Source organism: Sitophilus oryzae, unplaced genomic scaffold (assembly GCF_002938485.1).
Source record: "Sitophilus oryzae breed Bouriz unplaced genomic scaffold, Soryzae_2.0 scaffold_637_pilon_pilon, whole genome shotgun sequence".
NCBI lineage: Eukaryota > Metazoa > Arthropoda > Insecta > Coleoptera > Curculionidae > Sitophilus > Sitophilus oryzae.
The window spans coordinates 293777-320237 of NW_022147237.1; the positions used below are offsets into that span (position 1 = coordinate 293777).

General features: G+C 33.1%; 2 protein-coding genes across 2 annotated transcripts; both read left to right on the forward strand.

Moving 5' to 3' along the window:
* Positions 1-2322: 2322 nt before the first annotated feature.
* On the forward strand, positions 2323-8480 carry LOC115887767. The gene is made up of 4 exons (XM_030907265.1): positions 2323-2400; positions 3459-3639; positions 5151-5654; positions 6895-8480. The coding sequence occupies exons 1-4, from the start codon at positions 2323-2325 to the stop codon at positions 8478-8480; spliced, it is 2349 nt and encodes a 782-aa protein (XP_030763125.1).
* Positions 8481-10311: 1831 nt separating this feature from the next.
* Positions 10312-26145, forward strand: LOC115887769 (microsomal glutathione S-transferase 1-like). The gene is made up of 3 exons (XM_030907266.1): positions 10312-10449; positions 10508-10584; positions 25884-26145. The coding sequence occupies exons 1-3, from the start codon at positions 10312-10314 to the stop codon at positions 26143-26145; spliced, it is 477 nt and encodes a 158-aa protein (XP_030763126.1).
* The last annotated feature ends 316 nt before the right edge of the window (positions 26146-26461 follow it).

Sequence of the window (26461 nt, forward strand, 5' to 3'; positions counted from 1 at the left end):
GGCGGTGAATAAGTTTGCCCTAGATCACCCTGATTTTGACTTTATCTGTGATAAGAAAAAAAAGATAATCCTCAACTATTTTATTAATATTAATGTGTTAGAGTTCTTCTTTTTTATTGTATATTTATTTTTGTATTTTTTAATTTGTATTTACTGTACTGTTGTCATGGGAATATTATTCTGTTATAAGTGCAGTCTAAATAAATGATTTTGATTTTGAAACTCCTTGGGCGCGATACGTTTGCGTTTTGTACCTACGTAAAGGCACGTAAAGATACGTATCACGTATCCGTAAAAGCAAGTGAATGTCTCACTGCGCAAGCGTACATGTCAAACGATACGTTTACGTCTACGTCTTTGGCCGTGCTTTAACTGTCTAATATCGGTATGGGTATCGATACTTCTAGTATTTTCGTATCCCTACTGACAACTTTTTTAACTCTAATAAAAATTTCAGGCGTGTTAACCAGGGTTGTTAAGTAGTTTATGAAGCAAAAAACTACGCCAAAAACTACGTGTAGTTTTTTGTATTAACTACGTTTTAAGATTTTAAAAACTACCTTCAAAAACTACACAAAAACTACGTTAAAAACTACCTACAAAAATATAGTAAAACATAAACAATTTAGACTTTAAACAAAAATCAAGCCAAATTCTTATCATGGAAGTATGAAGTTATATTATATTTGTATAAGTTAAACAACATCAGAAAAAAAGACATTTTTTTTCAACAAAAGTGTATTTTCTATTATATACAAAGTAACATTGAACACAAAATAAATTATAAATTCTTATGGAGAAATTCTCCATAGACATTGTCCAGGAGAATATACGATTTTTTACATCTAAAGGCACAACTTCATAATTCCCCTCTTTCCAGAAGGTATGGAGCAAGGTATGGAGACATCGACGTCTTCCAACCATTTTTAACTACTAAGTATCAAAAATATCACATAATAAAGAACAAAATATAGATTTTTTATTTCTTTAAATTGATCAACAAACAAAGTTTTTAGGTTATGTTTTCACTGTTATTTAAAAAAACTACATTAGTTACATAGACTACACATTTACTACTCGACATTTAAAAAACTACTTGTGACATGTAGTAAATGTAGTTTATTAATTACTACGTGTAGTTTAACAACTCTGGTGTTAACACGTGTTGCCAAATGTGTACACCCATTCCCACGCCGCAATACGTGGGAATGGGTGTACACACTTTAAAAAAAGATTTAAATCTTTTTTAATGACTTAAATCTTTTCTAAAATGAGTTAATTCTTTTAAAAGACTTATCTCATTTTAAAAATGACTTAAATTGTAAGTCTTAAGTCAGCTTTCGAAATATGACTTAAAATCAAATGACTTAAGTCATTAAAATGATTTAAGTCAAAAAAAGACGAAGTGTTTCTGTGAGCTTGCAGCTCTGATTAAGTTTAATCCAGTAATATTACGATTTAAACCCGACACAATTCAGAAAGTTTTGAAAATTGGTAGGTATGTTGGGGATAGCATGAGGATTGCTAAACCGAAAAGTTCCCACCCCTAAATGGTGTGCGTCATCCCCCAGGACATCTTTTCTGCACCCATTTTGAGTTTTTTAGATAATCTCGGCAACGGTGCAATTCTCGACAAAAATACCTATATAGAAAATTATTCTTCATAAGATTCTCTATCAAAAATGTAATTACACTTTTCTTCTAAAGTTAATAATAAAGTGGCAAATAGGGCGCAAATATAAGAGTTGGTTATGACTAGCACTATCTGCAGTTTAATCTAATTTAAAGTTTAATGTTTAACGCTAACAAAAAGCAGTAACCACTAAATTATACTTAGAATTTTAATATACGTTCTTCTCTCACACTCCTCTACCCCTATGAAAAGGGTTATTTGTACTTATTTCCACATCATCCTAGAGGTAAAGTATTTAATGCGTTTTTTTTAAAGTGGTTTCGCCTGTAGGCCTAATCCACTAATTATCAAATGTTAACTAGTAATTTTCGTCAGCTTCCACAGGTTCAACATTCAAGCATGACTGTCCATGGCAATGATAACACATTGTTGAGCAACGCAAGCCTGCTCTTCTGCAGCTACATCTGTATTCGCACCCTAATTTGCATGAACATGAAATGAGCGTTAAAACAGATGCGGGGCTGGCTCTTTGTTTGTCATTGGTGGAGTTAATATACCACCAACTTTTTTCCACTCCCAGTCGGTAGGTTCGAGCATAACTCCTCTCCATTCTCCATATTTGAATTTGGTGAAAAACCCGATACGAGTGTTGCCGAGCTGCAGCAGAAGTTGGTAGTCGTTTTGACAACATGACACTGTTGTTGGCTTTACCAACAAGTTTGTTGAAGTACATAAATCAGTATTCATCTGGACTGCTTTCTGCTGAGGTACAGTTGTATAAAGCTAAAATAAATTGCTCACCTACGTTTGCAATTTCTTCATGAGTAGATTTCTCATTAATGAAAGTTTGCACAATATGTTGTAAATCACTTCTTTTAGCGAATACATGATTTGAAGTTGCGGATTGTAAATCTTAAGAACTGTAAATCCTTTTGCAAGTATTACCCTGGTTTTCTTTTAAAAATTTGATATCTTTGTCAGAGTGAAAATGCAATAAGAAGAACTAGCAGGTCAATATCTTGCCCTACTATATCAGTTGTATCGCAAGTATTAGATTTTTCTATAACAGTTTGAATTATTAATAAATCGGCGTCATCCGCAGCAACAAATACTTCTATACCTTCTTTCCTCAATTTGTTTACTAGTTCTGTGATTAAACATTCTTTGTTAAACAAATTACTTAGGAAGTTCTGGTGAGTTTCAGAGACAACAGTATTCTCGTCAAACATAATTTGAGGACAGCTTCTTTGAAGTAGCCGCCTCTGTCGTTCTAGGCTCTTCGTGCTGTTTGCATTTTCCATATAACCATCGAACACGACAGTTACTCTATTCCCATAATGTTTTTTAATGTAACTAACGTAAGCGTTGTAAACAATGTTAAATGTCCCTTTTTTTGGCCATATTACGCGGCGAAGCAAATATCCTCTATCAATGACATACTCGCTGTTTTCAAAAATATGGTCTCGTTCTGGAACTTTATTGACAATCTGGTATAAAGCTGCTTTATTAGTTTTCCTCATTAGGCCTTTTGCATCGAAAAGAGAAAGAGGTACTGAAGCTAATTCGAAATTAAAGCACTTTTTTAACTCCAGGCTAGAATGAACGGTGCAAATAATTCTTTGAAATAGTAATGTTCAGCCAACTTGAACATCATTGCCATTAATTTTCATTGTATTGCTCAAACAAGATATCAGCTTTACACAATTTGCACGACGCACTTTTAAACTTTTAAATAAAATCCCATTTTTAACATTTGATAATTAGTGGATTAGGCCTACAGGGGATATACCACTTTAAAAAAACGCATCAAATACTTTACCTCTAGTGTTGGATTCCTTCCCCCATCCTTTACCCGAAAAACCTTAGTGGGTACGTAGCCGTAGTCGAGTACGGAGAGAGTGACAAGATCGGCCGAGTACACAGTGTACACCTCCAAGCGCGCGCTATCCTCAAGTGTTTTGTTCAAGCAAAAAATCAACAAGTACGAGTCCAGAACGGGAATAAAGGTGAGTGCCCACAGTCCTGATACATTAACTCACCCTAATGAACTGAGCCCCTTAATTCTCGCCCGTAACATTGGTCCTTCGAGCCGGATCCCTTTCTGAACTACGTACATATTTTACTTATACTCAATTAAATTGATTATCATAATTAATTTCTCAAAATTATCTAAATATCATTAATATTTTTGTAATATATTATTTTAAATATATTCAATAAAATAAATTCTCGAACAAAATCTATATTTATCTTCTCTTTAACGCAGCAAAAAAGGTAGTACATTTTTGTCACTGGTTCCACTGACCAGCAATTTGCGACCGGCCGATCGATTTTTTTAAATTGCCGTACCGGTGTTAAGCGATATCTAGCGCTGTTTCGCGATACTGGTCCGGATATTTCTTTTTTACGCTCAAATTTATCGATACGCATTTAGTCTCAACTCTAGTCTGTTCTCTCTCTTAATAATTTAATTTTTAATTAATAAATACACTCAATTAATACGAATACCTTAGTAAAAATAATAATTATTTTCTCTCTCTCTCTCTCTCACACACACACACACATACACTCTCTCAGTGAATTATTCTATTTCTCTCTTACTCTCTTAGTTAATTACTCTCTCTCTCTCTCACTCATACACACGCACATACACTCTCTCAGTTAATTATTCTATTTCTCTCTTATTCTCTTAATTAATTACTCTCTCTCTCTCTCTCTCTCTCTCTCTCTCAGTTAATTATTATATTCTATAATATTTTATTTTCTCACCTTTATAAGGTGTAAAAATATAATAATTATTTTCTCATATAATATTCTATTGTAGAATATATCATTCTCTCTCTCTCTCTCTCTCAGTTAATTATTATATTCTATAATATTTTATTTTCTCACCTTGTAAGGTGAAAATATAATAATTATTTTCTCATATAATATTCTATTGTAGAATATATCATTCTCTCTCTCTCTCTCTCTCTCTCTCTCTCTCTCTCTCAGTTAATTATTATATTCTATAATATTTTATTTTCTCACCTTATAAGGTAAAAATATAATAATTATTTTCTCATATAATATTCTATTGTAGAATATATCATTCTCTCTCTCTCTCTCTCTCTCTCAGTTAATTATTATATTCTATAATATTTTATTTTCTCACCTTATAAGGTGAAAATATAATAATTATTTTCTCATATAATATTCTATTGTAGAATATATCATTCTCTCTCTCTCTCTCAGTTAATTATTATATTCTATTATATTTTATTTTCTCACATTATAGCATTCCATTTCTCTCTTACGCTCTAATTAATTATTATACTAATTTTCGCTATGTCTGCAGACGCTCGCAAATTAAAAACTCAACGCTCTGTAGAACTTACTAAAATTAAAGAACTTAAAAAATCCGCTGATCAAGCTCTTGAAGATCCAAATTTTCACCCTAACTTTAGATGTAGAGCAAAACACTTAGAAGATATTTATAAAACTTTTGATAAGATTCATAATAATATAATTTTATTAGTTTCCGCACAGGATAATGGCGATATTGATCCTCATGTCAAAATTCAAACTGAATTTAATGATTATTATTTTCACATTGAAGCATTATTCACAAATTTATTTCCGCAAACGAAATCGGAGCTGGATACTACACAATTACAAAACACTACTGCTCAATGTTCGGTAAAACTTCCTAAAATTGAGGTACCCCATTTTGATGGTGAATTTAAACATTGGCAAACATTCATCGATATGTTTGATTCTCTTATACACTGTAACTCGTCTCTTAGTGATATATCGAAATACAACTATCTAGTGAGTTTCTTACGAGGTCCTCCTTTAGCTTTGGTATCTAGTACTCCACTTGCCAATCAAAATTATAATATAGCATATCAAGCCTTAAAAAATAAGTACGATAAGAAACGTTTGATTGCAAAAGCTCACTGGCAGGTTCTAGAAAATATTAAGCCCATCTCTAACGAAAATAATCATGAAGCTCTAAGAAATATGATTGATATTTATACTCGTAATATTACAATTTTAAATAACTTGGGTTTTCCCACAGAGAGCTGGAGTTTTGTGCTATTTAATATGATTTATGATAGACTTCCAGAAATTTTGCAAACTAATTTTGAACTGGAATGTGGCTCTGTTTTATCACAAGATATGCTATACCTCAAATCATACGATACACTCATTGATCCGGGTGTATGATTGCCGTGCAAAATCCTTCTCCCAACGCTTATTCTTATTATTTGCCTCATCATTGCGTAATCCGACCAGATAGTCTCACGACCAAACTTAGAGTTGTCTTTGATGCTTCCGCTCGAGATTACACAAATAAATCTTTGAATGACAATCTCTTAACTGGGCCAAAATTACAGTCAGATATTTTATCTATTTTACTTCGATTTAGATCGCATTTGATTGTATTTGCTAGCGATATTAAACAAATGTTTAGTCAAATTCTTGTTAATGAAAATCATACTGAATACCTCAAATTTTTATGGCGATTTAACGCTAATGAGCCCATTCAAGAATACAAACTTACTCGTGTTACTTTTGGTTTAAGCTGTAGCCCATTTTTAGCCATTCGAGTTATAAAACAAATTGCTTTAGAAAATTTAGTAAAATATCCCAAAGCATCAAAGATTTTAGATATGGATACGTATGTCGATGATATTATATCTGGTTGCGATTCTCTTTCTCTTGCTATAAAAATTCAACGCGATCTCATTTCTATACTCAAACACAACGGTTTTGAACTTAGAAAATGGACTTCGAATAGCTCAGATTTTCTTTCTCAGTTACTCCAAATGAATGCAAATGGATTCTTTCTCTCTTGAAATATAAATTCTCTTTCTTCCTCTAAAGTTCTAGGACTAAACTGGAATCCCTCTACAGATGAATTTTTCTTTGATTCACCAGCGTTGTCCTTGACAAACAAAATCTGTAACAAACGCAATATTCTTTCACAACTCGCAAGCATATTCGATCCATTCTGTGGCATGTGAGTTCCTCTCACTCTTCACCTAAAACTGATTATACAAGATTTGTGGAAGTTAGGTATACATTGGGATGATCTGCTCCCAATAACATTGCTACTTCTTGGTATCAACTCGTTCAAGAATTACCTTGCATTTTCTCTCTCAAAGTTACTCGATATTTTCTCACTCTCAAATATTTATCCCTGGAAGTACATGGTTTTTGTGATGCCAGTGAAAAAGGCTATTGTGCAGTAATTTATTTCAGGATAATTCTTCCAGATAACTCTGTAAAAACAAATTATGTCTGCGCTAAAGGCAAAGTAGCTCCACTCAAAAAAATCTCAATTCCAAGACTGGAACTCTGTGCAGCCTTACTTCTGACCAGGTTAATTGATTTCGTTAGAACTTCTCTTACTAATAAACTTATTAATGTTAGTACGATTATATGGTCCTACTCGATGGTTGTTTTACATTGGCTTAGAAGTGAACCATATAAGTGGAACACCTTTGTGAGCAATCGAGTTTCCCAAATTCAAGAGAAATTACCTCCTTCTTGTTGGCGTCATGTAGTCTCCAAAGACAACCCCGCTGATCCAGGTTCTCGTGGTCTTCAACCTAGCGAGTTACTCGACAATGCCTTATGGTGGGCGGGACCTCCATGGCTAAGCCAACCGGATCTTATTGGCCGCAATCAATTTTTACTTTCCCCTGAAACTGAAGAAGAACAACGAAAAGTTATATTGACATGTACTTCACAGCCCTCATTGTTTGATACTCTCTTTGAAAAGTTCTCTTCTTTCTCTAAAATTATAAATATTGTCACGTTTTGCAGACGCTTTCTCTATAATACTCGACATTCTAAATCTCGTAAAACCTCTCCTCTCTCGAAATTTGAAATAAATGAAACTCTAGAATGTATTATTAAATGTGTTCAATCACAATATTATGCTAGGGAAATTCTCTTAATAAATAATTGCAAATCTCTACCTAAATACTTAAGAAAATTGACCCCCTTTATCGACACCAATGGAATTCTTAGAGTTGGTGGTCGCTTGCGCAATGCTTCTCTAAATTTCTCTCAAAAACATCCCGCACTCTTACCCAATAATCATAAATTTACTACTCTACTCATAGAATATACTCATAAACTCTATTTGCATCCCGGTCCCCAAACTCTTCACTATATTCTCGCTCAACAATACTGGATTGTTTCTGCTAGAAAAACAATTCGTAGTGTTCTCTTTAAATGTCCTCAATGCTTTCGCGCTAATCCAGTAATGCCTCAGCCTCCTATTATGGGAGATATTCCTGCTGTAAGACTTTCTCAAGTAAAACCTTTCTCTGAAGTTGGATGCGACTATGGTGGTCCATTCTCTTTATTAAGATATCGTGCACGAGGTGCTAAGTCCTGTAAAGCCTATATTTGCTTATTTGTGTGCATGGCCACGAAAGCTTTGCACTTAGAACTGGTTTCCGACCTTTCCTCCGAGACTTTTCTGGGTGCAATGCGTCGATTCATTTCTCGTAGAGGTCGCTGCAATCATATTTATTCCGATTGTGGAACGAACTTTGTCGGAGCTTCTAGAGAACTGATTAATATGCTAAAATCCGCCGCTGAGCAAGAACAAATTTCCTGGCACTTCAATCCTCCAAGCGCGCCTCATTTTGGTGGCCTGTGGGAAGCAAGAATAAAGTCTGTAAAAACTCACATTAAAAGGGTCATTGGTGACCAATTGCTCACGTATGAGGAATTTTATACGCTACTGGTTCAAATAGAAGCAGTGCTTAATTCTCGTCCATTGTGTCCACAAAGCTCTGATCCTAATGATTTGTCAGTTCTTACTCCAGGACATTTTTTAAGATGATCTTTCCGGGATAAAATTAAATCATCTCTCTCGCTGGCAGTTGATATCACGCTTGCACCAAAGCTTTTGGAGCCGATGGTCTAAAGAATACCTTCAAACACTTTTACAAAGAGCTAAATGGAATGACTCTACTATTCCAATAGAAATAAACTCGGTTGTTTTAATAAAGGATGATAATCTTATTCCGCTCAAATGGAGCATTGGAAGAGTCTTAGAGATTCACCCGGGCCATGATCGTGTTACACGCGTGGTTACTTTAAAAACAGCAAAAGGCATTCTTAAAAGACCAGTGACAAAGATATGCCCACTGCCTTACTGCAAATCTCATAATTAAAATTTACTCTCTAAAAAAAAACATAATCGCAAAAAAAAACATAATCGCAAAAAAAAACATAATCTCATTATAAACATAATTCACATCTCTTATTTAATTACTTTTCTCTACTCTATAACAAATGTAAACTCTCTTAATATTTAATTAAATTACACTCATGCATTAACCCCAATAATGAATTTTTCTAAATTTCCTCTAAATTTAACTCCACAAATTTCACTCTTACTTTATTTTAAACATAACGCATTTTTTCACTTTTTTTTATTTTACTTTACTATTCTCAAACGAAAATGGAAAATATTTCATTTTGGTGGGCGGTATGTTGGATTCTATCCCTTCCTCCCATCCTTTACCCGAAAAACCTTAGTGGGTACGTAGCCGTAGTCGAGTACGGAGAGAGTGACAAGATCGGCCGAGTACACAGTGTACACCTCCAAGCGCGCGCTATCCTCAAGTGTTTTGTTCAAGCAAAAAATCAACAAGTACGAGTCCAGAACGGGAATAAAGGTGAGTGCCCACAGTCCTGATACATTAACTCACCCTAATGAACTGAGCCCCTTAATTCTCGCCCGTAACATCTAGGGTGATGTGGAAATAAGTACAAATCACACCGCCTTTTTATAATAGAGGAGTGTGAACGTATATTAAAATTCTAAGTATAATTTAGTGGTTACTGCTTTTTGTTAACGTTAAACATTAAACTTTAAATTAGATTGAACTGCAGATAGTGCGCTAGTAATAACCAACCCTTATATTTGCGCCCTATTTGCCACTTTATTATTAACTTTAGAAAAAAAGTGTAATTATCTTTTCAATAGAGAATTTTATGAAGAACAATTTTCTATATAGGTATTTTTGTCGAGAATTGCACCGTTGCCGAGATTATCTAAAAAAACTCAAAATGGGGGTAGAAAAAATGTCCTGGGGGATGACGCACACTATTTAGGGGTGGGAACTTTGTAACATATGATGTCCTGATTATTTCCACCAATTTTGAAAACTTTATTAATTTTGTCGGATATATCGCAATTTGAGCCATAATATTACTGAACTAGTTGTATATGTAATTTTTAAGTAAATAACTGGTGCAAATATATTGTTGTTTAATTGAAATAATAAATTTATTGATTATAAATGGAAGCGTTTTAAATTAAAATTGCTATTGATTTAGCATTATATTAATATTATATTAAAATATAATTTTTATTAAAATACTAAATAATGTCAAGAGAAGTAAATGGAGACAAAAACGTTGCATTCTTAATGAGTAAAACGTGTTCATTATAGATTTATTGATTATTGGGATGTTTGTATTAGTTTCTATCTACATAATTTCAATAGATAGTTAAACTGTGAAGTAGTACTAAATCTGTAATAGTTTAAACAGTATGTCAAATCTCTAAGCTCAAATATTATTCTGAGGGATAATATTTTTTTCATTTTGTAGTAAACTATTTGACAAAAATGAGCGACAATGATACTTTTTTCGTATCCAAAATGCAATCAAATGATATACCGTGGGTTACGTCATTGGAAAATCCAAAATTCGTTACTTATATGATTGTATGCGCCCTATTGGTATTAAAAATGTGGTGGTTAACGGTTTTAACAGTGATGAAAAGAATGAAACACAAGGTATACAACTCTATTTTGTGTTAAATATTAAACTTTGACGACGAATATAATATTTTAGGTGGTAATGAACGAAGAAGATACCAAAGTGGATGGTTTCACGGTTGGTAGTCATTCAGATGTTGAAAGAGTACAGAGGTATGTGTTTGGTGGTCCACTTTTTAATAGCTCTAAGACTGTTAAAATGGATAAAAGTTGTGCTATCTAAGTTTCAAAAATAAAAATCGATTATTTTGGACAGTATCGGAACATCTACAGATACATGAACTAAATTTGATATACAATACAGGGTATTAAATGTGAATGAAGAATAGTTATAAAAAATAGCATTGTCGATATATCACAGATTTGAAATTTTTCTTATATCAAAAAGGGCGCATTCCTACACCAGGGTATTAAAATAACATCAAATAAATTTTATTTAACGTTAATAAATACAGTGCGTCTCTTAAATAAGCTCAAGTACCAAGTAGCATTTTTGGACACATTTTAGGGAATGTTTCTAATAATCGTGTCTGTTTCTTGACACAAAATGAAAACGGTATGCCACAAATAGAAATCATTTTCGAAACCTATATATTTTATTTGGCTATATTACATGTTTCCAATGTGGTCACACTAGCCGTTTTCTGAAATCTTTCGATGCGGAATCAAAATTTTTAAAGGAAATGTTTCGAAACATTTTCTGTAATTGTCCAAGATGTTCCCGTTTTCAGTTTTCAGCAGTCGCTATTTCTAAATGCGAAGAAACAAAATACTAAACTGAAATAGTCTGTATCTGTGTTTTGATTTCAAATTGAAAGCAACCATCAACAATGTCAACCTCCGCCATAATTTTTTTCGTCTTAAGATCTTTCTAAAAACAAAGATCTTAAGACCAAAAAAATTATTTACCTTTTTAGGTTTTCTTGCGCAAAAATTGTCTTTCAAAAGCAAATTCATCGTTTAATTTATTAATGTACTTTCATATTTTTAATGCATCTTCTATATACCATTATTTGTTGCTACAAATAGTTCAGTAATATTATGGCTCAAATTGCGATATATCCGACAAAATTCATAAAGTTTTCAAAATTGGTGGAAATAATCAGGACATCATATGTATTAATACACTGAAAAGTTCCCACCCCTAAATAGTGTGCGTCATCCCCCAGGACATTGTTTCTACCCTCATTTTGAGTTTTTTTAGATAATCTCGGCAACGGTGCAATTCTCGACAAAAATACCTATATAGAAAATTGTTCTTCATAAAATTCTCTATCAAAAAGATAATTACACTTTTTTTCTAAAGTAGTAAAATAATAAAGTGGCAAATAGGGCGCAAATATAAAAGTTGGTTATTACTAGCGCACTATCTGCAGTTCAATCTAATTTAAAGTTTAATGTTTAACGTTAACAAAAAGCAGTAACCACTAAATCATACTTAGAATTTTAATATACGTTCACACTCCTCTATTATAAAAAGGCAGTGTAATTTGTACTTATTTCCACATCACCCTATAGAGGTAAAGTATTTGATGCGTTTTTTTTAAATGGTATATCCCCTGTAGGCCTAATCCGCTAATTATCAAATTTTAAAGATGGGATTTTATTTAAAAGTTTAAAAGTGCGTCTTGCAAATTGTGTAAAGCTGATATCTTGTTTGAGCAATACAATGAAAATTAATGGCAATGATGTTCAAGTTCGCTGAACATTACTATTTCAAAGAATTATTTGCACCGGTCATTCTAGCCTGGAGTTAAAAAAGTGCTTGAATTTCGAATTAGCTTCAGTACCTCTTTCTCTTTTTGATGCAAAAGGCCTAATGAGGAAAACTAATAAAGCAGCTTTATACCAGATTGTCAATAAAGTTCCAGAACGAGACCATATTTTTGAAAACAGCGAGTATGTCATTGATAGAGGATATTTGCTTCGCCGCGTAATATGGCCAAAAAAAGGGACATTTAACATTGTTTACAACGCTTACGTTAGTTACATTAAAAAACATTATGGGAATAGAGTAACTGTCGTGTTCGGTGGTTATATGGAAAATGCAAACAGCACGAAGAGCCTAGAACGACAGAGGCGGCTACTTCAAAGAAGCTGTCCTCAAGTTATGTTTGACGAGAATACTGTTGTCTCTGAAACTCAGCAGAACTTCCTAAGTAATTTGTTTAACAAAGAACGTTTAATCACAGAACTAGTAAATAAACTGAGGAAAGAAGGTATAGTAGTATTTGTTGCTGCGGATGACGCCGATTTATTAATAATTCAAACTGTTATAGAAAAATCTAATAATTGCGATACAACTGTTATAGTAGGGCAAGATATTGACCTGCTAGTTCTTCTTATTGCATTTTCACTCTGGCAAGGATATCAAATTTTTAAAAGAAAAACAGGGTAATACTTGCAAAAGGATTTCCAGTTCTTAAGATTTACAATCCGCAACTTCAAATCATGTATTCGCTAAAAGAAGTGATTTACAACATATTGTGCAAACTTTCATTAACGAGAAATCTACTCATGAAGAAATTGCAAACGCAGGAGAGCAATTTATTTTAGCTTTATTCAACTGTACCTCAGCAGAAAGCAGTCTAGATGAATACCGATTTATGTACTTCAACAAACTTGTTGGTAAAGCCAACAACAGTGTCATGTTGTCAAAACGACTACCAACTTCTGCTGCAGCTCGGCAACACTCGTATCGGGTTTTTCACCAAATTCAAACATGGAGAGGAGTTATGCTCGAACCTACCGACTGGGAGTGGAAAAAAGTTGGCGGTATATTAACTCCAGCAATGACAAACAAAGAGCCAGCCCCGCATCTGTTTTAACGCTCATTTCATCTTCATGCAAATTAGGGTGCGAATACAGATGTAGCTGCAGAAGAGCAGGCTTGCGTTGCTCAACAATGTGTTATCATTGCCATGGACAGTCATGCTTGAATGTTGAACCTGTGGAAGCTGACGAAGATTACTAGTTAACATTTGATAATTAGTAGATTAGGCCTACAGGCGTAACCACTTAAAAAAACGCATTAAATACTTTACCTCTAGGGTGATGTGGAAATAAGTACAAATCACCCTTTTTATAGGGGTAGAGGAGTGTGAGAGAAGAACGTATATTAAAATTCTAAGTATAATTTAGTGGTTACTGCTTTTTGTTAGCGTTAAACATTAAACTTTAAATTTGATTGAACTGCAGATAGTGCTAGTCATAACCAACCCTTATATTTGCGCCCTATTTGCCACTTTATTATTAACTTTAGAAGAAAAGTGTAATTATATTTTTGATAGAGAATCTTATGAAGAATAATTTTCTATATAGGTATTTTTGTCGAGAATTGCACGGTTGCCGAGATTATCTGAAAAACTCAAAATGGGTGTAGAAAAGATGTCCTGGGGGATGACGCACACTATTTAGGGGTGGGAACTTTTCGGTTTAGCAATCCTCATGCTATCCCCAACATACCTACCAATTTTCAAAACTTTCTGAATTTTGTCGGGTTTAAATCGTAATATTACTGGATTAAAACTAAAACTATTTTTGTTTGGTTTGGTTTGAAATATAATTTTTATTTTTATTTTCTATGTCATGGTTCTGAATATAAAAATATATAAATTAATGTCAGTAGAATGCGTTCTTATGAGTTTAAAAGCTCAACAACCGATAAAAACATATTTTTAGTTAAAAACACTATCACTAGCCAACATGGCGGAATTTTAATTCATTGTATTACAAAATTGACATGGAGTCGGACACAAATTATCTGCAGTATATCATATTTGTGTTTAAAAAGGGAGAAACTCGAAAAAAACTCGTGTTTCGAAAATTAATCGACAATAAAGGGAAACATTAAATATGTTTCCAAAATGTTTTGATTTAGTTTCGCTGAACAAACGCAGCAGTGGCGGCTCGTGACCCGTGTGACTGGGTAGGCGACAAAATTTTAGTTGCGTCTATTTGCCACCCCCCCCCCCCTTAATTTACGTAATATCCTAACCCATTTTTTAAATATATGTTATATCTGGGTTAAAAACATAGCTCAAGAATATTTAGGACAAAACTAAAGCAAAAATAACAGCATTCAACGTAATGACATAATGATTGACATAATGTATAAGCACAGCTTAAGTAAAAACCAGCTCGGACAGTGTAGCGTACCGCTTTGATCTTTTTACGCTCGGATTTGCGATTCAAAAGAGGGGGAACACTAGAGCGGCGAGCTCTCTCGCCAAAACCAATAGCCGCGTAAGCGCCAGTCAGCCCAGAGATGTATTCAAAAAAATTTTACACGTGACGTAAAAAATTATTCGACTGGTGCTAGAACATAATTTAGATACACGTTTTTTAAATTGTTGACTTTAAATAAATATGCATTCTCAAAGAAAAACATTTAAGAAACAAATTAATTAATTTATTTCTAGAAATAACAGCAAAATGAAATAGGTACATGTTTCCAAATTAGGAGCTTTCGGTTTTTGTTTGCTACATTTAAGTTCTTATTAATATTCTTTAAGGTATAATAAATTCTAACTTTTGCGTATAATTTTAACAAAAAATACATTATAGGAAAATTTTGATTGATGGTTGAATTTAATTGTCTGAAATAATTTAACGAATTTACATAATATATTTTCATTTAAGGAAAGTTCTTCAAAATTAGTTCTGAAAATTTTTATAAAAAACTTTTTAAAACAAGTTTTTATTTAAATACACTAAAAGAATAAAATAAACTTTTTCTTTAAAACTTTTATTATGAACTTATAACGTCATTACACAATTTTAATATTATATAAAAGCTTGTCGCGAGATTTGAGTGTACAGTTGCACTCATAAAAATCTGGTACGACAACTTTATCTTGTAATTCCTGGTCTAGTGGTCTATCATAACACAAACTTTGAAAATGAGACAGGGTAGACACAGGTTTTAGTTAATTTACTTGTTTATCGATGTAGAGAAATCTCGCGACAAGCTTTTATATATCTAATATTAAAATTGTGTAATGACGTTCTAAGTTCATAATAAAAGTTTTAAAGAAAAAGAGTTTATTTTATTCTTTTTAGTGTATTTAAATAAAAGCTTGTTTTTAAAAAAGGTTTTTTTATAAAATTTATTTTCTACTTTTTAGTTATGCTGGTTTCTCAGTGCCACACACTTAAACTCAATTTTTTTCTTAAATAACTTTCTATGGGTATCCTAATAATATGTATATCGATTTTCATTAAAAAAGGAGAACTTAAAAAAAACGACAGCTGTCAAATTTGACAGTTCAAATGTGAGACAAATAAAATGAAAACCGACTATGGGGTAGGGGGCATCCAATATATCGATTTTTATCAAAATCGGACAAATTTGAAATTATTTGACAGCTGTCACATTTGACAGCTCAAAATTTTTTTCTTTCATTTTAGCCCACGGCCATCATCGATTTTTATCAAAATCGGACAACTTTGAAATTTTTTTGACAACTGTCAAATTTGACAGCTCAACATTTTTTTTTCATTTTCGCCCATGGCCGTCCTATATATCAATTTTTATCAAAATCGGACAACTTTGAAATTTTTTTGACAGCTGTCAAATTTGACAGCTCAAATTTTTTTTCTTTCATTTTAGCCCATGGCCATCCTATATATCAATTTTTATGAAAATCGGTTGACTTTGAAATTTTGACATGTCATTAAACTGTCATTTTTTCAAGATGGCCGCCCATATATTTTTTTTCATATGTATATACCCACAATATACCTATACAGGTTGTTAAATTGTTCATTACTCGCGGCAAGAGTTTTATGGTTGAAATAACCTCGGCCCGCTCGTCGATAGACGACGCGACGGGACGAGTCGGCAGAAAAATCAATAATGCATACGTTCTCAATAGGCAGTGTTGCCATTCTGTTTCCCTATAAGTAACTGTCGAGTTAACAACCTGTATATATATAATTTCAGCCCGATCCATTTATAAATAGAATTTTTAAAAATCAAAAACCTAAAAATGCCGCCATTTTGACGGCTGTCAAAATTCGGGTCATGCCTTGCAAAAATGTATTGTCATCGGGACTGAACCTACATGCCAAATTTCAATCTCCTACAATAAAAGGAAGTGGTTTTAATTTAGCTTACAAGATTTGCCCCGAACAAACATACATACATACATAGATAGTTACATGCAAAGCAAGTTAAATGAAAGCTTATAAAAATAGCCTCCAATGAGGAAACTAAATAAAAAAAATGGTCACTTGGCATTAGCAAGCCTCCAAATAAGTAGTCTTCATCGTTTTGAAAAGCTCTAAAGTGTGAATATACTTTTGAATTGAACATTAATTTTGAATTGAATTGAAAATTAAACAGACTATATTTTGAATTATTTCCATAATTATTTGTGCAACCAGCAGCCGCACATCCCGGAAAACCTTTTCCCATTCCATCAATAAAAATAAAATTGAAATAAAAGCACAAATACCTATGGTTAAATATAAGAAAAAAAATCGAATTAAAATATTCCGTAATACGGCTCTACGCGCCACCGGTGGAGGCTATGCATCGACTGAATGAGGCTGACTGTCGGTCGCTTAATTCAGTTAGCGCATCGTCGGAGTGGGACGTTTTAAATTCGAGCGTGGGAAAAATTGGCGAGTGTCAAAGCTATGTTATTCTGTAAGCTGTGGTATAAGTATATGTTTTTTATTTATTACTATGGAGTCACTATGGAGAGTATTCGGAATCATTGGTAGTATTGAGAGAAAGAATAATTATGTTTTATACAGGGTGTCCCAGAAATTAGTGCAATTATTTTAAGGGGTGGTAGATCTGGTCAAAAAAAACATTTTTTCTCTTTACAGTTTTTCAAATAAGTCCAAAATAACCGAGTTATTTTAATTTGAAAATTTCCAAAAAAAATCATTTATTGCTAAAATTTTGAGAACCACTGGATCTGTTCTGAATTTTGTTTCATGTAAATTTAAGCTACTACCTATGTTGTCATATTTTCAAGAAATTATGTTTTTTAACTTAAAATTTAAAAAATTTCCAAATTTTTTTTCAAAAATTTCCAAATTTTCAAAATTTTTTTTTTGCAAAAAATACCTCATGGGCGTGTTTCTGAGACCGAAATATACTACAAGTTAAAATATTTGCCCTTATTTTTGGGACACCCTGTATATTAAATTGATGAGTCGGTCTCTTAATAAAGAAAAGTTATTTATTATTATATCAGTAAAATCATCAGATTATTGAAGAGCTGTCAAAAGATCTTTTTAGATTGAAAGTAAGGCAAGTGACGATAAACGTTCATTTTTCATGGAATCTCTACTATAAATTTTAATGCATTTCAAACATGAAAAATGTCTCTCAACCCAACTACTTGTACAGTACGTGTGTCCGTTCTGTGGCTACGGGGTATCCCTGAGAGGGGAAACGATATTCTCTCGTTGTTTTTCGTAAAAAATTAGACGACGCGTCCATCAATAAAAATTCGACAAATTTGCAAGTAGCCAATAAAATGAGTGGACGGAGCGATTTGCGGTGACGTACTCGTCAAGTCGACGTATAAAATATATTGCTGTTTATTTAAATGTTTTTTGTCCGCATTCCTTTCATAGACACAGATCCAGCAGACGAACTGTAAATGGTGTAGTAACAAACAAAACAAACAATTTGAAAGCCTCTGGAAATATATTTCCAGCATTATTCTCCTTAACTTGTTTTATAATCGAAATTATCATATCTGTTATTAATACCTGCAATTTATTCATTAGTTTACGTTGGTCAATAATATTTTTTGTTTGTTAAATCACTATTAAATGCGTTGGAAATGTATCAATATAACAACTTTGTTAAATCAGATGTTAAATGCGTTGGAAATTTTTTATAGAATTTTTTAAATTTCGGATCCGCAAGAGATAAATAAAAATAATTAAGACATACTAGTACCTATCAGCAAACATTATTTCTACAAAATGTATAAAAATGTTATCTAATATTTCATAAAATAAAATTCGCAAAGATATTGACTTAGCCGCTTTTATTAACATATCGAATTGAAATAGCACACTGAGACTTTTCTGTAATATCTGTTGTATCGTGTTCTTGCACCGAATAAAATAAGGCCCTTTTTTATTTCGGATTCTTTTATTTCTGTGGCGTGTTCTGAAATACAACCGGTTATATCATTTTGAATAATCTCGGACACGCCCGAAAAAATGTTTCCAATTTGCTTTAAACGTTTTTTTTTTGAATTTTCATATAAAAGTTTTAAATGCTACGTATAATGAATCATATGAAATATCCCCTTAACGAAATGTGATATATCCCCTTATGAAATATCGGGAATATCCCCTTAACATCTAAGCCTACCGAGCCTCCACAACTTCATTCGAAGGCGACCGGAGATTTCGCCTAAGCCCCGCCTTAATACGATACAACTCCGACGTACGTCGCGTCGCTACCGCACGATAAGTTAGACAGAAACAGAAGACTGCTGTACGTCGTGCATCGACTCTGATAGTTCAGTCATTGGGGATCAAAAATGGGGCCTGCTTGGAAAAAAGTCCGGAAGTTTTGAAACTTTGCAGGTTTATAGGTTTTGGGGTCCCTAACTAAAATCCATAAAATGCACATTCCCAGACTTGCCGCCGGCACCGCCATCTTGCCAAGATGGCGCCCAAAATCGGTATTTTGTGAATATCTCGAAAACTATGCGTTTTTCGCGAAAATTTGAGGAGAGCAAAATTAAAGGGAATAAAATTTCCTATAAAAAATGTTTTATGAAAATTTTCGCTAAAGTCAACCGTTTAGGCACAAAATCCCTGGAAATTTTACATTTTTGCGTAATGATATATTATGTATAGTCGATTTTTCCGAAATCAAATGTCGATTAGGGTTCACTAAAATTAGTTGTAGTTTAGTTTCTTCACTTTTGTCATGAAACAGTGGCGTATCATTAATTCGCTCATTAATTTATGAATAATTAATTGTCGTGCTGGACAGCATTCATTGCGAACTTACCACCAGGTTCAGCATTGGTCTGGTTGTACCAAAGATGCCGAAGAATGGGGTTGGAAGAAAACAAAAACAGGCATTACTCCAGTCACAACGTTGAAAGATCCAGCTCCAAAATCCCTGTTGGCATTTTTATCCTGTAAATGCAAAACCAACAACTATGGTAAAGCCTGCGGATGCAGAAAAGCAGGATTAAAATGTTCAATGATTTGTGCATACTGCAATGGAAAATCCTGTGACAACGTCACTGAAGTGTAACTCGACGAATCCGATGAAGAGGAGTTGGACTTGCCTGTAGATATCCCTCTGGCGGCTGAAGATGAAGAGTTGGACGTATTGAGAGACCACCCTGATAAGCCTAGCACAGCAGACACGATCGACTTTGACATCAATGAGCCAGATCCGTCGGACTTGTGCAGATAAGTTAAACTTTTTAATTTATCTAGCGGAGTAGGCCTCCGGGGAGACCACGTTAAAATAAACGCGCCATATACTTTACCTCTTGGGTGGTGTGGAAACAAGTACAAATTTTCAATAATTAAAATTAATTATTCAAATTAAGGAGCGAATTAATGATACGCCACTGTTTTATGACAAAATTGAAAAAACTAAACTAAAACTAGTTTTAGAAAACCCTAATCGACATTTGATTTCGGAAAATCGACTATACATAATATATCACATTTTACGCAAAATTGTAAAATTTCCTGGGATTTTGTGTCTAAACGGTTGACTTTAGCGAAAATTTTAATAAAACCTTTTTTATAGGAAATTTTATTCTCCTCAAATTTTCGCGAAAAACGCATACTTTTCGAGATATTCACAAAATACCGATTTTGGGCGCCATCTTGGCAAGATGGCGGCGCCGGCGGCAAGTCTGGAAATGTGCATTTTATGGATTTTAGTTAGGGACCCCAAAACCTATAAACCTGCAAAGTTGCAAAACTTCCGGACTTTTTTCCAAGAAAAAATCCCCAATGACTGAACTAAGTGGGCGATGCAGAAATCGCCGAACAAAGGCACTCGAAAGATCAAAATTATTTTGTTAACGCAGCGGCACAGTCAGCGTACGCCAGCGATAGTGAATATTTTAATATACAAGACCACAAATATTAAAATAATATTGATTATTAAAACACACTCTTCCGTGTATTAACAGTATTTTTATGTATTGGCAACATTAATAATATATAATGTAATGTAATAAACCGCTTAAATTCTGCCAAAATTTTAGGGTAGCCGCCGCCTACCTTGCCTACCCCGACGAGCCGCCACTGAAACGCAGCGAAAGCAAAGAGCACTATCTGTGTGAACTAAAAAAAACTGTGCGTCAAAATAATTAAATTATTTTTATTTACTTATTATAACACAACTAAAACATAAAAACATGCATTCCATTGTGGAAAAAAGAGAAAAAAAATAACGTTTGCTGGTAACATTTTTTTCGGTCTCCTGTTGGATATTGTAGGGGTTGTTATTACATTTATTCTTAAAACAAATCATCTCTGTAATGCATATAATAAATAATTATAAAATCGCATAAGAAAAATACCTGTATTTGTACTCACCGTATGTCTTTTCTTCTGCTTTCTTAATTAAGTACTATAAAAACTTAAAGAATGCTTAAGTTGTTAAGTCCTACCCATTTTGCAAAAACTGCAGAACAAAATCTCAACAATAAAGTAAGGTTATGTTCTCATATTTGACAGAATATCAAATAAATTATGGAAACTTTTCAGGCACAAAACGGGTACGAAACCAGGGGCGGATACAGGAATTTATTTTAAGAGGGGTACAAAAAAAAAGTAATGTAGAATATGCATTTTAGGGAATATGCCATTGTTAATCCAAAAGCCTAATATTCGACCAAATTTATAGATTTTAGGGGGGCCCGGGCCCCATGGGCCCCCCTCTGTATCCACCACCGTACGAAACCTTTGTAAATGTCAGCCACATCTGTTTCTGAGCCACCTCGAAAGTTTCGAAAAATTTGTGACACTAAGATCTTTATTGTGATTAGCTTATTATGTATATAGCGAAACCGAATTTTGGTAAAATGATTGGAAACAAAAAGCGATTTATGTTACGAAACATATGTATCCTAAATGTGTCGAATTAATTCCAGAACTTTTGTGTCTTGACACAAATACCATCATTGTTTCGAAACTGTTTCGCAATGTTGCTCGGCAAATTCTGTTTCGATTTTGTGTCTAAAAATGCTACTTGGGGTATTTTATCTGGTGGTATCACATGGCCAAAATTATTGCATATAACGATATTTTTATTTTATTTTGGACCTAATATGATTCTTTTTATATTTTTGGACATATTGGCTTAATACACGACTAACTAATATAAAATTAAAAATCTAAGTGCAACTAGGCTGTTATTATAATTTTGCTTCATAATGAGTGAAAACCAACTTAAACAAATTTCATTTTAAACAGAAAATATTGAAAACAATTTTAATTATTTCTCACAACTAATAATCTTTATTGCCTCCTCGAGCCTCAATGCAAGCTGTGAGACGACGTGGCATGTCTCAATTAAGTTGTCCAGAAGATGTTGAGGAATATGGCTTCCCATGTTTCGCGGGCAGCAATTTTCAATTCATTTAAGGTACGGGGGGGATCATTACTTTTGGCAATATGGCGTTTTAGCATGTCCCAGGTATGCTCGATCACATTCATATCTGGAGACATCGGTGGCCACCACAGTTTTCTTATACCCTCTTCCTCACAAAATTCGCGAACCGCTAAAGTGCGATGGGGAGGAGCAATATCGTCCATGTAATCAAATTCATCCCCCACTGCCCTTCGAAATGGACGCACAATAGGCTCTAAAACGTCTCTAAGATATGAAGCACCTGTCCTTGTGCCATCAATAAAAACAAGGGGAGTTCGAGCTCCGTGCATTATACCTGCCCATAACATAATGCTTCCCCCTTGAAACGGGACACGGGGTTGAGCTGCATTCAAGCGTGCTCGTCTTCCAGATGCTCTCCAGACCAAAGTTCGTCGCGAGTCTGACACTAGGCCTATTCTTGTTTCATTACTAAACATGACGAAATTCCAATTATTGCTCTCATCTCCTCAGCCCATTGTAGTCGCGTAATTTTGTGCTGTAAATTAAACTTCGGAACACGTAGAGGCCTCCTTAAATGTAATCCTCTGTCATGGAGTCTTCTTGCTATGGTCTTTTTTGAAACATTTACTCCTTCAAGACGAGCTAACTTGTTTTTAATAGCAGTACTAAAAAGCAGGGGATTGTGTTGTGCAATTAGGGATATTTGACGGTCTTGCACAGCAGTAGTAACTCTCTTTCTACCTCTTCCAGGCCGGTCTGTAACCTCGTTTGTCTCCCTGATTTTTTTTAATACTCGCGAAACATCATTTTGGTTAACTCCTACAATTTCAGCTATTGCAACTTGCCGGTAGGCCTGTTGAGATAGTGTTACTATTCTGACTCTATTAAACTGTGAAATAATGTTTAATATAATTTGTATATAATAATAATTTGTATGTCTAAGTCCAAAACAATCGTCAAATTTCTTCTGAAACCCAAGAGACCACAAATCGAAATATGCAAGAATTTGTAATAATATTGGATCTGAACGATAAACATTGTTTACCATATCCATTTTAACAAAAAAATGTTTATTACAGATTATCAAAACTATGTATAAAAAAAGATTCTTTTAATTCCTTTCCGTATATTTTTAAACCATATATGCAATAATTTTGGCCATGTGTGTATTTAGGCTTTAGAAACATGCCAATAAGTTTTTTTTTACCAAGAAAATGTTTAAATATAAAATAAAAACTTTTTAGTGCCACAGGTTCATTTTAATAAACATTTTTGATGCTGTATCGAATCTTTGCAATGTTGTCACCTCCCACGTTAGAGTGCGAACTATCTAAGAAAGTGTGTCATCTTTTAGGCATCGTTTTTCTGTGACGCTCGTGGTATTTTCTTAGTAGGTACGTAACTCTACCCACATTCTGCATATTTCTGTTTTTATACGAAATTCTGCATATTTGTGTTATTATACTGTTACGAAAATTAATTTTTATTATTAGGTATCAGTGGCATTATTAATAATCATAGAAAAATGCGTTGTACTTATTTTTTAACACCAACACACCAAACCAAACCAAACCAAACCAAACCAAACCAAACACACCAACTAATACATTTTTACAGTAAAATTAAACTGAAATAATAGATCTGAACAATTGATGCAGATTCTTTGTAGATATCCTTGTCCATGTGACAACACAGGGCGTCGAATAAAGCTGTCTGAAAATGTTTTTTTGAGGACCGCATTTTCAAAAATTTCTAAGTTAAATAACTGGATTATTTTAAATCTATTTTCGAATAGTGGAGTGCTTTAAGTATTTATGGGATACAAACCTCGGAATTCATTTACTGTGAACAAATTTTTATAAAACTTTTTGCATTGTATTGTTAATAAGATATATTACAAAGTTTACCTATTTAAATTTGTTGCTTTCGCTTTAGTATTTAAATACGAATGCATACATACAAGATAGCTCCGTATTCCAGAAAAGCTCTGTATCAGGACTCCTATTTGAGATTTTCATTCCAAACCTTTTACAAAATATGTGTTTAATGGTAGTTCACATTTCAAAAATATTTTTATAGATATATAGGGTGAGTCAAATATATATATATATATATATATATATATATATATATATATATATATATATATATATATATATATATATATATATATATATATATATATATATATATATATATATATATATATATATATATATATCTATATTTGTTTACTTCAGTGAATTTGTTATAAAATTCCGGTTCCAAAAATACCTTAATACCATAGAGTATACTAAGTGGTTGTTGAATTATGACCACATCCCATGAGGACGTCAATTTAGACGTCCAGGAACCTTCCTATGAGAACTTCTAATCGAGACGATCGACTTATTGTAAGTTTATCGCTAAGAAACCGCCGTTTACCAGCTTTTCAAATTGATAATGAATTGCACTTAAGGAACGTACATATTAACTAACGGACTATAAGAAGAAGATGAAATGAAGCAAATCTTATGTCAAGAAGGCCTGCTTCGGGACCAGAACTTACTAGATGTGTTGACTAGGCCCAAAAGCAAAGGCAAAAAGGCATGGTCTTAATGTAAAAATTACGAAAAAATGTTAGTGTCTTCTTCAAAAGTGAATATTTCCAACAAAAATAAAGCTAATGAGATGAACCAAAAAAAATCCATCGAGAAAGGATGTATCTAGATGATAAAATGATTTTTAAATTTCTTGCTGTTTTAACATATTCACATTTTGTTTGTGTTTCGTGTTTCAAATTTTCACCAAAATATCAACATTTTGTTTTCCCTCGTATAATTAACAGATGGGGAGTTTCATTTTTAATTTAGAAAAAGATACTAAAAAGTCAAATAATTTGGCTACACACTGTTTAAAAAATCATCAAAATCGGCCTATTAAAATAAAATATATTAACCTTTAAAATACATCAAAGTTTTAAGTTGCCCATTTTTCGTACTAAAAAGTCAAATAATTTGGCTACACACTGTTTAAAAAATCATCAAAATCGGCCTATTAAAACAAAATATATTAACCTTTAAAATACATCAAAGTTTTAAGTTGCCCATTTTTCGTGTCGGTAAATGTATTTCAAAAACTGACATTTTTGTCATATACTTTTCGAATGAAACAAACCTTTATTTTTTTACTAGAATCCAAAAATCAATTAATATATAAGGTGTTCCATTACAATAAACATAACTTTGATGTGTAACTTTTTTTGGGGACACCCTGTAGAACTCTACATAATTTTAGAAAATGCTTTAAATTGACCTCGCAAAATTTCACTTCAATACAAACTTTTGTTCTCTTTGCAAAAACCGTGTCGTATATGACGCGCCACCCTGTATAATTCGATTTCAATCAAAATTTCAATGATTAGAATATAAGCTGAATAGGTATAGCTTATGCATTATATTTATTTATTTCAATAAATTTACTTAGAAAAAGAATTTAAAAAATCAAAAAATTAAGATGGAAATAATAATAAAGAATTTACTAAAATTACTAAAAGAAAAAATTAAAAGCAAAAAAAATGGGTAAACATTTTAGTATTTTATCTATAAAATGCAAAGTAAAAGTCTCTGGGTACTCCACTAAAAATGGTAAATAGAAAATATGTGTTTCTTTTCTCCAGATCTACAATACCTTAAAAAATGTCTATATTTATGTCGCGGATTCATATCTCCAAAAAATCCTATATGGAATACCTTAAAATAATACTTGGACTCATTTAAGGAACACCCTGTATCGATCATGTAAACAGATGTAAACCATTTATTTGTCCATTTTTCGTATTTTATTCAAGTGATTAACCTAACCTAACCTAATTAAATATATTCTTTTTCAGAGCTTTTCAAAATGATTTGGAGAACATTCCAGCATTCCTGTTTATAGCGTTGGCCTACCTCTGGGTGTCCGTACCATCTTGGGTAGTACATTTCCTCTACTACCTGTTCTTTATCGCAAGACTTGGACACTCTATCGTTTATGCTGTTGTTCCCATAGGGCCACCTACAAGGTGCATATGTTTTGTTATAGGGTTTTTCATTGTGACGTACATGAGTCTGCACGTGTTGATTGCTGGTATAGCAGCGTATTGTAAGAATTAGTTTGATTTAGATAAGTATAATATATAATCACATTGCACTCGAGAAGGCACCTAAGTTGTTACCTACTTGGCACGAAAGTACTATAGATGAGACAAGGACGCAGCAAATAAATTTAAACAAAATTGTTGTGGATGAGTTTATATTATTACTTTATGTAAATAAATAAACAAAATTGTTAATTAAGACTGTTATTATTTTATATTTAACATTATAAAGAAACTTGTTTTGATAATCTTAGAATCTGGGGGCACCGCGGCAGTGCCCCCGCCAAGTCGAGCACAGCCGTTCCATCCTTTTCTCAAAGGTACCAGCGGCA

Bases quoted from the DNA above. Each gene is read 5' to 3' on its own strand.
- LOC115887767 (XM_030907265.1), top strand. From the start codon at position 2,323: ATGACACTGTTGTTGGCTTTACCAACAAGTTTGTTGAAGTACATAAAT. The intron at 2,401-3,458 runs GTACAGTTGTAT...CTTTACCTCTAG, and splicing joins CTGGACTGCTTTCTGCTGAG to TGTTGGATTCCTTCCCCCAT. The intron at 5,655-6,894 runs GTAATATTACAA...TAATTCTTCCAG, and splicing joins TATGATTGATATTTATACTC to ATAACTCTGTAAAAACAAAT.
- LOC115887769 (XM_030907266.1), top strand. From the start codon at position 10,312: ATGCAATCAAATGATATACCGTGGGTTACGTCATTGGAAAATCCAAAA. The intron at 10,450-10,507 runs GTATACAACTCT...ATAATATTTTAG, and splicing joins TGAAAAGAATGAAACACAAG to GTGGTAATGAACGAAGAAGA. The intron at 10,585-25,883 runs GTATGTGTTTGG...ATTCTTTTTCAG, and splicing joins GATGTTGAAAGAGTACAGAG to AGCTTTTCAAAATGATTTGG.